General features: G+C 36.9%; 1 protein-coding gene across 3 annotated transcripts in view; it reads right to left on the bottom strand.

The window, feature by feature from the left end:
* Window positions 1–15,349, bottom strand: part of LRP6 (LDL receptor related protein 6) — a 133,633-nt gene that overhangs the window by 74,029 nt on the left and 44,255 nt on the right. For all 3 annotated transcript variants that reach the window (XM_027856380.1, XM_027856381.1, XM_027856382.1), the window contains 3 exons: window positions 9,805–10,002; window positions 2,758–2,954; window positions 577–708 (listed from right to left, as the gene is read on the bottom strand). In XM_027856380.1, the coding sequence (XP_027712181.1) occupies window positions 577–708; window positions 2,758–2,954; window positions 9,805–10,002 (527 nt within the window). The remainder of the gene's footprint in view (window positions 1–576; window positions 709–2,757; window positions 2,955–9,804; window positions 10,003–15,349) is intronic.

Here is a 15,349-nt window from a genome sequence, read left to right as displayed (position 1 = left end):
AAAGTGATATAAAAAACAAAAATATCATTAAAATTTTTAGGAGAGTCTAAGGTACAGTTAACTAAAGCAGCATCACAGTCAAATTTAAAGTTTTGTCTCCAAGTCCTTATACAATGTAAAAGCATCCATGCAAACAAAGCCAAATGACATGGAAATTTATAAGAAACCTTCAAGAAGCATTTATCGAAAATCATTATCAGTCCTGTAACATTCTTTATTAAAAAAGAAACTTTTTTTCATGAAAACAGATCTGTAAGGAACACCTATTTTGAGTATTTTTCTTGGGAAGCAAAAGTAATTTCCACTGTAATTTACCTGATATTATAGCTAATTAGAGTTGGAAAACAGCAACAGCAGATAATTCATCTCAAAAAAATTCTAAGTATCTTTAACTGCTGTCACAAAATAATAAAAACAAGCCTGCTAAAAAAGACATCATTATCTGAAGACAGATTAAAGTGACTCAATCATGCAAGAGACACTGCAAGGTATAGCACTGAATACAGGAAAGGGGAAAAATGGCACAGGAAATCCCAGCTGCCAATTCAAAGTTCTCCTAGGAAGTCATTTCCTTACCATCTTTGCAGGTTTTCCCATTCTCAAGGAGTTTCACTCCAGTTGGGCAGGCACACTGATAAAAAGGCTTGACTGGAGACATCAGACACAAGTGGGAGCAACCACCATTATCAATTCCACATGGGTTTGTAGCTGTCAGATATAAACCATATGGTTTAACACTAATAATCAAGAACAGTATTTTGTTATTTGGATAGGCAAAGGTAACACCGTTATGTGAGTAATTGTTCTGGGTAGGAAAAGAATTAATTAATCAAGAATTTTTTCAGTACAGACTTTGTGCTCAGCACTGTGAACAATACAAGAAAAACAAAGACATGGTAATTGCTCTCAGAAAGTTAATCTAGTTAAGGAACAGCACACACAAAACAAATATCAAATACCAGGTAGACCAGAATTACAAAGTTGTATAGTGTGGGGAAATAATCAGGAGGGCATCACTGAAGAGATGAAATGAACTAAGTCTTGAAAGATAAGCAGAATAGTAACAGTTGAAAAGGAACTGATGAGAGGAAGGGAAGCACTTCAGATGGGAAACAGAGCATGAAAAAAAAGCATGGAGGTAGCAATTTGGGTGGTATGGCAAGGATATTAGTCTGACTGAAGCTGAAATATACGGAGGAATAGTGAAAATAAGGTTGCACTGGTAGAGGAAAAGCAGATCAAAGGGTAATGAAAGATAGGAATTTCAACTGATAAGACAGGCAAGAGGGAACTATTAGTGCTTTTTCAACAGGGCAATAAGATGATAATACCACATTCTAGAAAAATCAATTAGGCTCCATGAAATGAAAATGGGAGTGAGAGTGGAGTCAGGGAGACCAACTAAGATGTTGGAGAAATTCAGATATGAAGTGATGAGAAGCTAGATTAATGTAGTGATGGTGAAAATATGGAAGGCGAGAGGCATTTCTAAAAGAAAACAAAAGGATTTGGTTGCTGAATGACAAAGGAGATTGAGGATAGATTAAAAAAGATTCCAAAGTTCTCAAAGCAGGAAGAAAGCAATGGTTATGTCATTAAGGGACAAGAAGGCCAGGAATAAGAATGGGTAGTTTGTTGTTTCTGTTGCAGTTTCTATTAGAGGAGAAGGGAGAATAAGTCATGGGGGTAAAATGATAGTAATAATTTTAAAATTCACGTTGACAGCCATATGTAATTTCCTTAATTGTAAACAATAGAATCTAGGTTTAAAGCAGCCATTATGTTTTACGGTCACCAGACCACACACCAAAGGCAATATTCAATACAACAGATGGTCAACCATTGATAATCTCAAAGCAAAAAGAGAGGAGAGGTGCCATTAATACAAAGCAACATATAAATCCAAAACTTCTTCCTATTAGATGTTGGAATACAGTCACTCACATTCAGACAAATGCCCAGATATTTACATGCACATGCCTAGACATTCATATTCTTGTTCTCCTTTTAGACTTGGCCCCAAATCCCAAATTTCTCAGTGCTGCTGTCAGCAATCCAAGATCTAGCTGGTTGGGAAGAGAGATTAGGGGAAGCAAGCCACTAAGCACAGTTGGAGGCTGTGAAGGCTAACTGAATAAGAGTGAGAATTTTTTTTTTAAAAATCACATCATGGAAGAGTTAAAGCTGGTATGTAATTCAATGAACTATTTAACTGAAGTTCACTGCCTAAATTTCCATGAACAATATGGCTTAAATTTTTTTTAAGTCTCAATACCGAGGAGAACCAGAAAAAGCTTAAGAGAATCACCAACTAAAAACTTGGCATTATGGCCATCTCAAACCCCTTCTCCCCCTTTTTTCCTTAAAAAAAAAAAAAACAGTGGGGGGAAGGGATGGGGCACAGAGTTTGTAAGGCAGTAAGTAGCAGAAGAGATCAAGAAGGAAAGAAATACATCATGCTGAAAAATCTAAGGCAGAGGGGTCAGACAATAGGCTGCAAATCTCCTGAGTACTGGAGAAAATCGATTAAAATGTAATTAGCATATATTTCACAAAATAAATAAAAATCCAATAGAACACAGATAATGTTAATATGTGGTATTCTAAGTCTATACGCAGCTCAGTTTAGTGGCCCATTTCTATTTCAGTTTTACACCACTGATCTAAGACACATTTTTATATCCTTTCTACTACTTCTCACAAAAGACAGACATTGTAACAGTTCCAACTTAGAGTTTAAAAATATAGCTCACTTACCATTTGGCTGCCTCTGTTGGCTAAAAGCATGTATATCCATGGGAGAGAAGATGTTAGAATGGACTTCACGCAACCCCTCCCCAGTGTATTTATTACAGGCCAAGATGGAATGTGTGTTCCAGTCAGTCCAGTACAGTGTGTCTTCAAACAACGTCAAGGCAAAGGGATGTGGAAGGGAACCTCTAACCACTGCCTGTCTATTAAGATATAAAAAAAAAAAATGGTTTAATCTTCTTACTTTACCACAATTTGACTACTACAATACAACCACTCACCAAAATTACCTCCTAAATTCCCGTGGCAACAGTAACAGAGATCTGATATAAAATGAAAAACATATCTTTAATCTATCTACTATATATGGTTTAAAATCTATAGGTTAAATAAAAGACATTTTCATGAAGGCATGCTTTATAACAGATAGAAAATGAAAAAGCTAAAATAGAATTTCTACCAACAGCTAGTTAATAGATCTGGTCTTAATCCACAAGGGCTAGAGAAGCCACAAACTCCTAGAACCAGAGAATGGAGCAAAAGGCACCAGATTCACCAATTTCAGGGATCCAGAGGAAGGCCCATGATTTCAATCACTCTTTGAATCAATATTCATCTGGGAGTCAGTATAATATAGAGTTCTCTCTATTATTTCCATTCTTTCACCTGAAGCAAACTCCTTCAGAAGAAGAATAAAAGAAATTACTGGTTAGCCACTAGAAAGCTAACTCTTTGAGACTAAGAATTGTTTCATTCTTTGTATTTATATTAAAGGTACCCAATGAAGTGGCTGATATGATTGATAAATGCCTACTGAATGAGTGATTGATTACTGTGGGTTCCACTAAAGGCTAGCTGAATCAGTAATGGGTCTCTCCTCTACCTTCTAGGACATGGGTTAAGGTTTCTGTGTCACAGACACCATTGGTGGCCTATGGACTCCACAGAATAATGATTTAAAGTGCATAAAATAAAATACATAGGATTACAAAGGAAATCTATTATACTGAAAGTTTTAAAAATTCACACTCTTTAATGTAGGTAACAGTAGTTATAAATTTAGACTTTAAAAAATTAATGAATGAAAAAATGGCCTACATTCTCAAAACAGGCAGAAAAAAAAAGAAATTAGGCATCCAATAACTAGAGAATAGGCTATTATTTTGCATTGGAAGGAACAAAAAATTAAGAATAGAAGGAAACATGAAGACTGTTATAAAGTGATACAAGGTGAATATAGCTAACGAACATGTACATTGACTATAACCACGTAAACAAAGGCAAAAGTAAACAGCAACAAAACATGTTAAAGACGATGGATGATGTGAATAGAACTGTATTAAGGTTAAAACCTATTGTTTGTTTTTTTTTAAACAAAATCACTTTTTGCTGTTGTTCTGCTTAACAATTTTAGATGGTTGGTTTTTTTTTAAAAGAGTTTTCAAAACTTTGGTTTGGGGATTTGTCTTTGACTTTCATTTTCACAAATATATAAACTCCTGTTCATATACTGATTTGAACACATACAGTCCAAGACATTTAAAGTTAAGACAAAATTTAATGATGAAAAAAATTTTAATTCAGTAATATTTTATTTTTATTCAATATTTTAATAAATTTAAATTAAAATTTAATTTAATTTAATATGTAATAAAATTTTAATTCAATAATAAAAAGTTGTTTCCAATGACTTCATGTTTCAATGACTTCCAATGACCACTAAACAGTAGAAATAAATTTAGAAAGAAAAATCACTCTCCTAACTCATAAGAGGAATATATAGAAATAAGTTATATCAAGAATAGTTGTGATATAAAATTAGAAATGTAAAAAGCTAGAGAGTAAAGGAAATTGGAAAAAAAATGTAAATCTCTTGTTGCTTTTCAGTCATTCAGTGATGTCTGACTCTATGTGATTCCTTGGACCATCTCATGCTAAGTCTTTCTGCCCTCCACCGTCTCTAAACGTCTGTCCAAATTCAAATTTGTTGTTTCCATGACACTATCTATCCATCTCATCTTCTGCCATCCCCTTTTCCTTTTGCCTTCAAACTTTCCCAACATCAGAGTCTTCTCCAATGAGTTCCATCTTCTCATCACGTGGCCAACGTATTTAAGCTTCAGCTTCACTATCTGACCTTCCAGTGAATAGCCTGAATTAATTTCTTTAAGTAATGACTGATTTGATCTCCTTGCTGTCCAAGGGTCTCAAAAGTCTTTTCCAGCACCACAATTCAAAAGTGTTGATTCTGCAGTGCTCAGCTTTCCTCATAGTTCAACTCTCACAGTCAGGCTACTGGAAAAGCCATAGCTTTGATTATAGAGACCTTTGTTGGCAACATAATATCTCTACTTTTTAGTATGTTTTCCAGATTTGCCATAGCTTTCCTTCCAAAGAACAAGTGTCTTTTAATCTTATGGCTGCAGTCACCATCTGCAGTGATTTTGGAGCCCAAGAATATAAACTCTGACACTGCTTCCATTTCTTCTCCCTCTATTTGCCAGGAAGTGATGAGACAAGTTTGCCAAGTTTTTTGATGATAAGCTTCAAGCCTGCTTTTGTACTCTCTTCTTTCACCCTCATCAAGAGGCTTCTTAATTCTTCTTCACTTCCTGTCATCAGAGTGGTATCATCTGCATATCTGAGAATGTTGATATGTCTCCAGGCAACCTTAATTCCATCTTTTGATCCATCTAGCCTGGCACTTCACATGATTTATTCTGCATGTAAATTTAAAAAAAAAAGCTAACAACATAAAGCCTTGTTCTATTCCTTTCCCAATCTTAAACCAATCAGTTGTTCTATGTTTGGTTCTACCTGTTGCTTCTTGGCCTGCATAAAAGTTCCTCAGGAGACAAGTAAGATGATCTGGTACTCCCATCTTTTTGAGGACTTGCCACATTTTGTTGTGATCCACACTGTCAAAAGCTTTAGTGAAGTCAATGAAGTAGAAGTAGATGTTTTTCTGGAACCCTTCTGCTTCTTCATAATCCAATGAATGTTGTCAATTTGGTCTCTAGTTCTTCTGCCTATCTGAAATCCAGCCTGCTCTTCGGGTAATTTTTGGTTCACAAATTGTCAAAACCTAGCTTGCAAAATCTTAAGCATAACCTTGATAGCATGTGAAATGAGCATAACTATTCAGTAATCTGAACATTCTCTGGCATTGCCCTTCTTTAAGGTTGAGACATAAACTGATCTTTTCCACTGTTGAGTTTTCCAAATTTGTTGTCACACGGAGTGCATTTTAACATTATCATCTTTTAGGATTTTAAATAGCTCAGCTGGAATTCCATCAGTTCTACTAGCCTGTTAGCAATGCTTCCTGAGGCCCACTTGACTTCATTCTCCTGGATGTCTAGCTCTACATCAGTGACCACACCATTGGTGATGTTAAGATCTTTCTTGTATAGTTCTCGTGTATTCTTGCCACCTCTTCTTAATCTTGTCTGTTTCTCTCAAGTCCCTATCATTTTTGTCTTTTATCATTCCCTTTTTGCATGAAACATTCCCTTGATATCTTTAATTTTCTTAAATAAGTAAATCTCTAACTGATGCTTAATAACAGCAGAATAAAAATTAATTTTTCCTTTAATTAAGAAAAAAGGAGCTTCTATAGGCTGAAAGTACACAGAAAACTTGGGATAGTACAGGCTCAAGATTTAGTATTTGATTATTCATCATTGTTCACCCTTGATTCTTTTAATCCATCATCACTACTCAGACCTGGACTCTGTTCTTTCCTCCCTTGGCTAAGTGATCAGTTTGGGATTTCTTTCAAGAGTTAACCACTGGTTTATTTCTTTTTTTATTTTGCCCTCTGATTCTAAGATTTCTGGGCAGTTTTCATTTATAAATTTCATGAAATATTATATCCAGGTGGGGATTTTTGGTCATGATTTTCAGATAATCTAATAATTCTTAGATCATCTCTCCTTGACCTATTTTCTAAATCAGCTGTTTTTAATATTTTATACCTTAAGTTTTCTTCTGGGTTTTTTTCCCCCCATCTTTGATTTTATTATTTCTTTTGGTTTCACTGAGTTGCTGTTTTCTGTTTGGGCTGTTTTTAATTTTCACAGAACTCACAGTACTTAGATAAGGATTATCACTTCTATTCTAAGGTATCACATCTCTTAACCATTTTTTCTTCTTCAGCTGTTCAGGCCTGACCAAGACTAGGCCCTTATATCTCTAAGAACTAATTGGCCCTGGCTACTGCTGTCCTTCTGTGGTTTAGGCTGCCTAGATGCCACTCAGGACCCATCCTTTACTATGGCCAGGACTCTGGACAGCTCTGTCACTGAGACCTTTTTCTCCTACTGGGACTCTCAAGCCACATGAACAACAGTATTATCTTGAATTCACTCCACATCCAAATTCTCAAAACTTGTGTTTTTGTCTTCAAAATATGTCCTGCATATGTCCCTTTCAATTCAGACATGCTACACTACAAGCCTTCATCATCTTTTGTTTGTACCACAGTTAAGTCTTCTAATTGGTCTCCCTTTGTCAAATTTCTCTCCATTTTAATCCATCCTCCATTTACCTGCCAAAGTGATTTTCCTAAAACATGAATCTAACCACATCACACATCTCACCCTACTCAATAAGCTCCAGGGGCTCCCTACTACTTCCAAGATTAAATACAAAACATGCTATTTGGCATTTAAAGCCTTTCATGACCTGACTGGGCCGTTCCTACCTTTCTATCTTTTTATGCTTTATACCTCTTCATAAATTCAACGATCAAGCTACAGGGACTTACTTGCTGTCCCTCACCCTATATCTCCCAAACCCATGTTTTACACTGTCTTGAATGCTCTCTTTCCTTACTTCTGCCTCCTAGATTCCCTTAAGGCTCAGCTCAGGAAGCTTTTCCCAATCTCTACTGTTGCTAGTACCTTCTAAGATTACCCTCAATTAATAAATAAACATATATTAATTGCTTACTATGTGCTAATACTTTGCTAAGCTCGAAGGATACAAAAAGAGGGAGAACACAGTTCCCTGCCCTCAAGAAGCTCAGTTTAATTAGGGAGATAACAAACTAATATATGCAAAACAAGCTATACACAGGAAAAATAGGAAATAATTAACAGAGGGAAAGCACTAAAATTAAGATGCATTGAAAGGTTTCCTGTAGACGATGGGTTTTAGTTGGGACTTAAAGGAAGCCAGAGAAGTCAGTAGGCAAAGATGAGGAGGGAGAGGCAGGGGAGACAGAGAAAAATGCCTGGAACTAAGACCTTAAATGTCTTGTTCATGGAACAGCCAAGAGGTCAATACAATTGAATCAAAGAGTACCTACTAGTGAGTAAGGTATAAGAAAGTCTAGAAAGGTAAGAGGGAGCTAGGCTATGAATATCTTTGAATATTAAGAAGAGGATTTTTTTATTTGATCCTGGATGCAATAGAAAACCACTGGAGTTTAGCAGGGAGTGACATAATCGGACCTGCACTTTAGGAAAATCACTTTAGTGGCTGAATGGAGGATGGGTTGAAGTGGGGATAGACTTGAGGTAGGCAGACCCACCAGCAGGCTATTGCAATAGTCCAGTTGTGAAGCAATGAGGGCCTACACCAGAGTGGTGGTAGTGACAAAAGAGAGAAAGGGGAATATTCGATGAAACAGATGGGCCTCAGCAACAGACTAGAAATAAGTGGCTGGGAGATAATGAGGAGTTGAGGATGATTCTGGGATTGAGGGTCTGAGAGACTGGAAGGATGGTGTTGTCCTCTACAGTAATAGGGATTCCACCTACTTTTTATGTACAGTTATTAATAAGACTGTCCATTAGAATGTGAGCACCTTGAGGGTTTTTTTTGTCCTTTCCTAGTATTCCTAATGCTTAGTACAGTGTCTGGCACAATTAACAAGCTTTAATAAATGCTTGTTGATTGACTGTGGGTGATGACATGATCAAAGTGTGGCCAAGCCTGAGTGTAACTGAAGTAGAATGGAACAACTGGTCTTGGGAGCTGAGTAGACTGGGAGGACAGAGTATTTAAAGGAATGTCAAAATTTATGTTAAAGTTCCTTAGTTATAAGAGCAGGATTGGGGCAGAGAAGAGAAATTTTGAATCAGGTATTGAACTCAAATAAGAGAGAAGCAAATTTAAAGATTATCTATATATTTTTATTAATTTTATCCTCTTCAATATTGTAAAAATAAGATTAGGAATATTCAAAACACTGCCTGAAACACTGCGATCACCTATAATCACTAATAATCTCAGGGTCCTAAAATTTAGGACTAGAAGGGACTTTAGAGGTCATTTAGTCCATGTCTCTCATTTTTCAGATGAGGCAATTGAGACCTGAAAGGTCAAATGACTTAGCAAATTATTAAACTGAGCCAGGATTTGATTACAGGGCTTCTGACTCCAAATATAGCTGTTCATTCACTCCCCTTTATTGCATCCCATAACTTGTACATTCACTATACTTTTAGCCCTTAGTTCCTACTCACAACCATCTCTATAGGCCTATAGGTCAGCTGTCATCAGCAGTGAGCCTTTACTATCTCCAATACTTCTGACACTTAATAGCTTGTAACTTAAACTTCTCATAGCCTTACTTTTCTCATCTTTAAAATGAAGATGATAATTACTGTAGTACCTATCTCATAAGGCTTTTATGAGGCTAAAATGAAAAAATATACGTAAAGTACTAGAAATTTCTACAAACTTCACAGAGCCATTTAAATATAATTATTATCAACACCAATATGTAAGACAAAGGGAAAATGAGGTAACAAAAAGAGATGGACAAAGGACAGGATATTAAAGCAGTTCATCTGTCCCAAAAGCTATAGAGACTGGGGGTTCCAATTCCCATCAGTCTTTGTAGCTTGAGAGATACCCCCAACCTCTGGTCCTCCACCTCCCAACAAAGAATAAAATTAAAAGTCAATCCTTCCTTTGCATAGTTTCCTAAAACATACTTTCTCCCTACCAAATTTTCCTATTCTTGCTTCTTTGAATGATTTTAGAGTTAAAAACTAAAACAAGTATTATAATATTTGAAAAAAAACAAACAAACATTCTTACCGATTAGTTCCATCCAGATTTGATTTGTGGATAAAATTAAGTTTTGCATCTGCCCAATAAAGTTTTTCTTCCTCATAATCCAAAGTCAATCCATTTGGCCAGTAAATGTCTGTGTTTATTATGATGTAACGACTTGATCCATCCATCCCAGCACGTTCTATCTTTGGAACTTCTCCCCAGTCAGTCCAATACATAAACCTAAAATCATAAATAGAATAAAACACTGACAGAGATGACAAACAGAAACTTCAGTGTCTTACAGATAAATTTCTACAAGTTCTGCTGTACCTAGAATTATGTTTTCTAAGTACACATTTCACAAAGAAAATAAAACCTAAGCTTCTAGAACTTTTAATATTAAAACTTTCAATCTTCCCTCCAGAAGACACAGAAATGTATTTAGAATTAGAAAGAAATGTGGTAACTGGACCAAGTTTGAATGTTAAAATGTTACCTTGAAGAGTCAGGTTAATTTTCATTTAGCACAACATAATGCTTCTCCACAGTCAAAGATGGGAAAACTGAAGTATTGGAAATATTCAGGCATTATATGCACATAACCATTTCTCCATTACTTAAGTAGAAGTGTTCTATTGAAAACTATCAAGTAATGCGTCTAAGGACAATACATTCTGGCACTCATAACATATTCTAGGCCTCTCTGCTCAAGAGAGCAACTTCAATGAATATAATTCAAGAGTTCAGATGAACAAGCAACAAGGCCTCTAATATAATTTTTTCTCTTGAAAAATAAGCATGAGTTCTACATTTACAAATTAGTTATTTAACACCAACATAGCCAATTAAATTCTTTTCAACCATTTACAACTTGATAAATGAAATTTAATCGAAAAATGTGATAACTCTTCAGTCACTCCCTAGATCTAAGCCTCACTCACCTAATCTCATTCACTTTTCATTTTATACAGTCAGTGAGTATTCTGTTCTGTTGATTCTGCTTTTTCCATCCTACACTATTCCAAAGAGAAAGCAGCCTTTCCATATATCTTCATATTCTTCATATTTATCTAATTTATTATAGTACAATATTAATACACCAAAACTTAATGTTTGGTTGCTTCTAATTTTCTATAATTACAAATAATGCAAACATGAAAATCTTAGAAGGATAGCCTTTTCTGTTTGCTTTTGTAAATACTTTCAAGTTAAACTCTCAACAATATAAATTACTGGATTAAAACCCCCAGGTATTTTTAAGACAAACTACTATCAAGGCACACCTCCCCTCCTCTCTCTCATACTCCTGAGGATTTTTTTTTTAAGCACAAGTGTAGCACTTTATATTTATTCCCATTAAATTCCATCTGGCCCTAGTGGGTTTCAATCTTTTAGGATCCTGACCTTGTCATCCACAGTTACCATCACCTACTAGCTTGTCATCTACACCCCTCTGTTAGAGGAAAAAAGAAACATCATATACTTTTTTGTTGTTGTTCATTCGTTTCAGTCATATCCAACTCTTTGTGATCGTAGTTGGCGTTTTCTTGGCAAGGATATTGGAGTGGTTTCACATTTCCTTCTCCATCTCATTTTACAGATGAGGAAACTGAGGCAAACAGGGTTAAGTGACTTGCCCAGGGTCACACTGCTAGTAAGTATCTGAGGTGAAATCTCAACTCAGGTTCTCCTTACTCTACGTCTGGTGTTCTCTCCACTTAAACAAAAACCATTAAACATACATTTCTATGCTACCTCCATAGCATCTCATCCATTCCCTCCCTTCCCTACACTCATAGCTTAATTAAGGCCTTTATTAACTCTTGGCTAGATAACTGTAATAATCTCCTAATTGGACTCCCTACCTCAAGTGTCTTCCCTCTCCATTCTATCCTCCACACAGCTGCCAACATGATTTTCCTATGTTTTAAGAATATCACTTTGGCAACTGTGTGAATAATGGATCGATCAAACAAGAGAAAAATGCACACAGGAAGACATATCATGACCCAGTTCAAAAACCTTTGGTGGCTCCCTACTGTCTCTGGAACAAAATATAAACTCGTCTGGCATTTAAAATCCGTCAATACGTTGCTACCTTGACTTTACTTACAATAAAGTCCTTCTAATTCTCTTTGTTCTGAGCTTTGTCTCACTAATCAGAGTGAAAGCCCAAATGAAGAATTTTCCTTTCAACACACCCTTCCCCCAAAAGCCATTCCAAAGTCCCACCTCCTCCACTGCACCTTCAGAGATCACCCTATCTGGAGGTGTACAGTGGCACTTAATGAGCTGTGCTCCAAGCCTGGCACTGATTACTTATGACTGGAGATGAGTTGGAAACACAATCCTCAGGGCTCATGGAGCTATGCCTATGGTTGACAAACTAGAGGCTCTGGAAGTCAGTACAGGCCGTCACACCAGGTATCAGACCCTAACACTGTGTACGTCAAGGGTGCCTGCAAAAATAATGGAACAGAAGGACCACAAGGAGGTACTGGTGTCTACTGGGGACCAGACCATGATCTAAATATAAGTGGTACACATTCTGGATGACAGACAAACCAAACAGCATCATTAGAAGCAGTTGCCAAAGGGATTGAGCAAGCAAAGGCTCAAAACATTGAGAAACTTCATTGTGTGCACAAATAACCAACTTGTCACCAAAGGTATGAATGGCTGGATTAACAACTAGAAAGAAAATGGCTGGAAAACAAGACAAAGATGTTGTCCACAGAGACCAACTCACTAAGCTGGATAATATGACTCAGGACATGAATGCTGAGTGGAAATAGGTTTCTGCTTGTTCAAAAGTTGAAAGCAATGCTGAAGCTCAAAGATTAGCCAGAGAAGCAACTAGAAAGAAATGAGAAGATTCAATCAATATTTGCAAAGTGAATTTAAAGTGTCACTCTGTTTATCGCTGCAATATAATCTCCAAATCATTTTCTCTTTAACTTTTTCCCCCTTGTTTTGGAGCTATATTTCATGGTTGTGGCCATTTTCTTCATATGCTTTTTTGGTTTTCTATGTGCTATTTTAATTTTTTAATAATACAACAAAAAAGAAATGTATACTATAAGCAACTATAGAAATTGTTCACATGTACTAATAATAAAAGCAAGGCAGATATACGTATCTCTTTCAAATCCAAATGAACTCTGACTTGCTCAACTCTTGCCCCAGACCACCCAGAAACCAATCCAGACTGCTAGACTACTCACATGACTTCAGTTAATGGGAGTCACCAACTTTTCCTTCAGGTATGATGGACTGTGAAACAAACCTAGCCATTTGCCCTGACACTGCTTTCTAAGAACTTCCTACCTTTACCACCTGCCCTGCTTGTATACCCTACAATTCCCCACTATCATCTGAACTACTGACAATCTAAAGATGCCTGTGTGGGCCATGCAATCTGCTCCTTTGGTGCATTCTTATGACTTTTATGACTTAGGACTTTTAAAAGTCTTTTCATTTGCCCAACAGCTGAATTCTCTAATATGGTGTCTTCCACCCAAATGTGAACTTGACCATAGACTATCTTTCTCTACTGCTATCCCCAGTGCAGAGCATAGCTCTTGGAACTTAGTAGAAATAGGAGTTCAATAAATGCTTTTTCATTAATTCATAATGTCTGGTTTATGGCTCCCCTGACCCTTCCAATAAGTGTTATCTTTACTTTATGAAATAAACATCTCTTTTTCCATTTAAGAAAACTCTTAAGGATTTGACAAAGGTAGGAAAAAAAATCAGCAACAAGGACAGACTGTGGGAAGAGGCCCAAAATGGTTATTTGATAATATTCTTCTCAATAAGGATGCTGAGTGTTTCACATTTAAAATCTGTTATTCTTCTTCTTTTTTTTTTTTTTTTTGGTAAAACTGTGCTTTACTTTTACAATTCTGGATATTGATTGCTCTTACAAGTTTGTAGAAGTTTCTTATAGATTCTGGATGTCAAAGTCAAATAATTAAATTGTTCCTATTAAAAAAAAAAACAAAAAAACAAAAACCTTCACAATCTAATTCCACATCACTTTTCCAGGCTTATTACATTTTACTTCTGTTCACATAATCTACATTCCTGACAAACTGGCCTACTCATTCCCACCTCCTTGCCTTGGCACAGGATTCTCTACATCTTTTAAAAATACCTTTCTGACTCACAATCCCACTCTCCACAGCAATTCTTCCAAACCTTCTTATCCCTCCCTTGACTACCCCCTACTCCTCCCCTCTCAGCTGAGATTCTTGCCTCATATTTTACAGGAAAAAAATGAGGCTACTCTCTGTGAACTCCCTCTTTTCCCCTCTTCCGCATCTCCTATCATTCAGGTGCCTTCTGCCACTCTTTGCTCCTTTACCCCCTCTCACATGATGAAGTGGCCTTAACCCCTCTTGTTCAAGTGATTCCATTCTCTCTAGTCTCCTCCAACAGAATCCCCACTCTGTCATCCCTACTCTTTCACATTTTTGTAATCGTCCCCCCTCTATTGGCTCATTCCACCTACAAAAATGCCCATGTTTCCCCTATCCTGAAAAAAACCCTCATTTGACCATTCCATTCCTGCTACAATAGATGCCTTCACTTTCTCTCCTCTCAATTCTCTTCTTAACCCCATACAATCTGGCTTCCAATCTTATCATTCCACCAAAACCGTTCTCTCCAAAGTTACTGATAATCTCTCAGATGCCAAATCCAATGGCCTTTTCTCAGTCCTCATGCTCCTTGACCTTTCTGCAGCCTTTGACACTATTGATCAGTCTCTCCCCCTTGATACTATCTTCTCTCTGCATTACTGAAACGCCATTCTCTCCTGGTTTTCCTCCTACCTATCTGACCTCTCCTTCTCAGTCTTCTTTGCTGATCCTCATCCAGATCATGCCCTCTAACCATAGGTGAACCTCAGGGTTCTGTCCTGGATCCTCCATACTACCTCACTTGGTGATCTCACCAGCTTCCATGGATTTAATTATCATCACTTTGTTGATGATTCTCAAATCAATTTTCCTGACCCAATATCTCTACTGATCTCCAATCTCACATTTCCAACTGCCTTTCAGACATCTTGAACTGTATGTCCAGTAGATATCTTAAATTCAATATATCTAAAACAGAACTCATTATCTTTCCCACTAAACCCCCTTTCCTCTCCTTCCCCGCCTCCTACATTCCTAGGGCAACACTATCCTCCCAGTCCCTCAGGTTCTTAATGTAGGAGTTACCCTAGATTCCTCACTGTCTCTCACTACATCTAAGGTATTAACAAGGCCTACTGATTTCACCTTTGCAATATCTCTTAATTAAGACCCCTTCTCTCCTCTGACACTGCCACCTCTTTAGTGAAGGTCATCACCTGACAGCCTGAACTTCTGCAATAATCGGCTGGTGAATCTACCTGTCTCAAGTCTCACCTATTCCAATCCATCCACCATTTAGTCATTAAAGTGATTTTTCTAAAACACAAGTCCAATAATATCTCTCTCTCTCTCTCTCTCTCTCTCTCACACACACACACACACACCCTACTCAATGAACTCTAGTGGCTCCTTGTTGCCTCCAGGACCAAATACAAAATACTTTG

Source organism: Vombatus ursinus, unplaced genomic scaffold, assembly GCF_900497805.2.
Source record: "Vombatus ursinus unplaced genomic scaffold, bare-nosed wombat genome assembly UNPS02011431.1, whole genome shotgun sequence".
NCBI lineage: Eukaryota > Metazoa > Chordata > Mammalia > Diprotodontia > Vombatidae > Vombatus > Vombatus ursinus.
The sequence above is the reverse complement of the archived record's forward strand: the minus strand, read 5'-3'. Positions and strand labels throughout refer to the sequence as shown.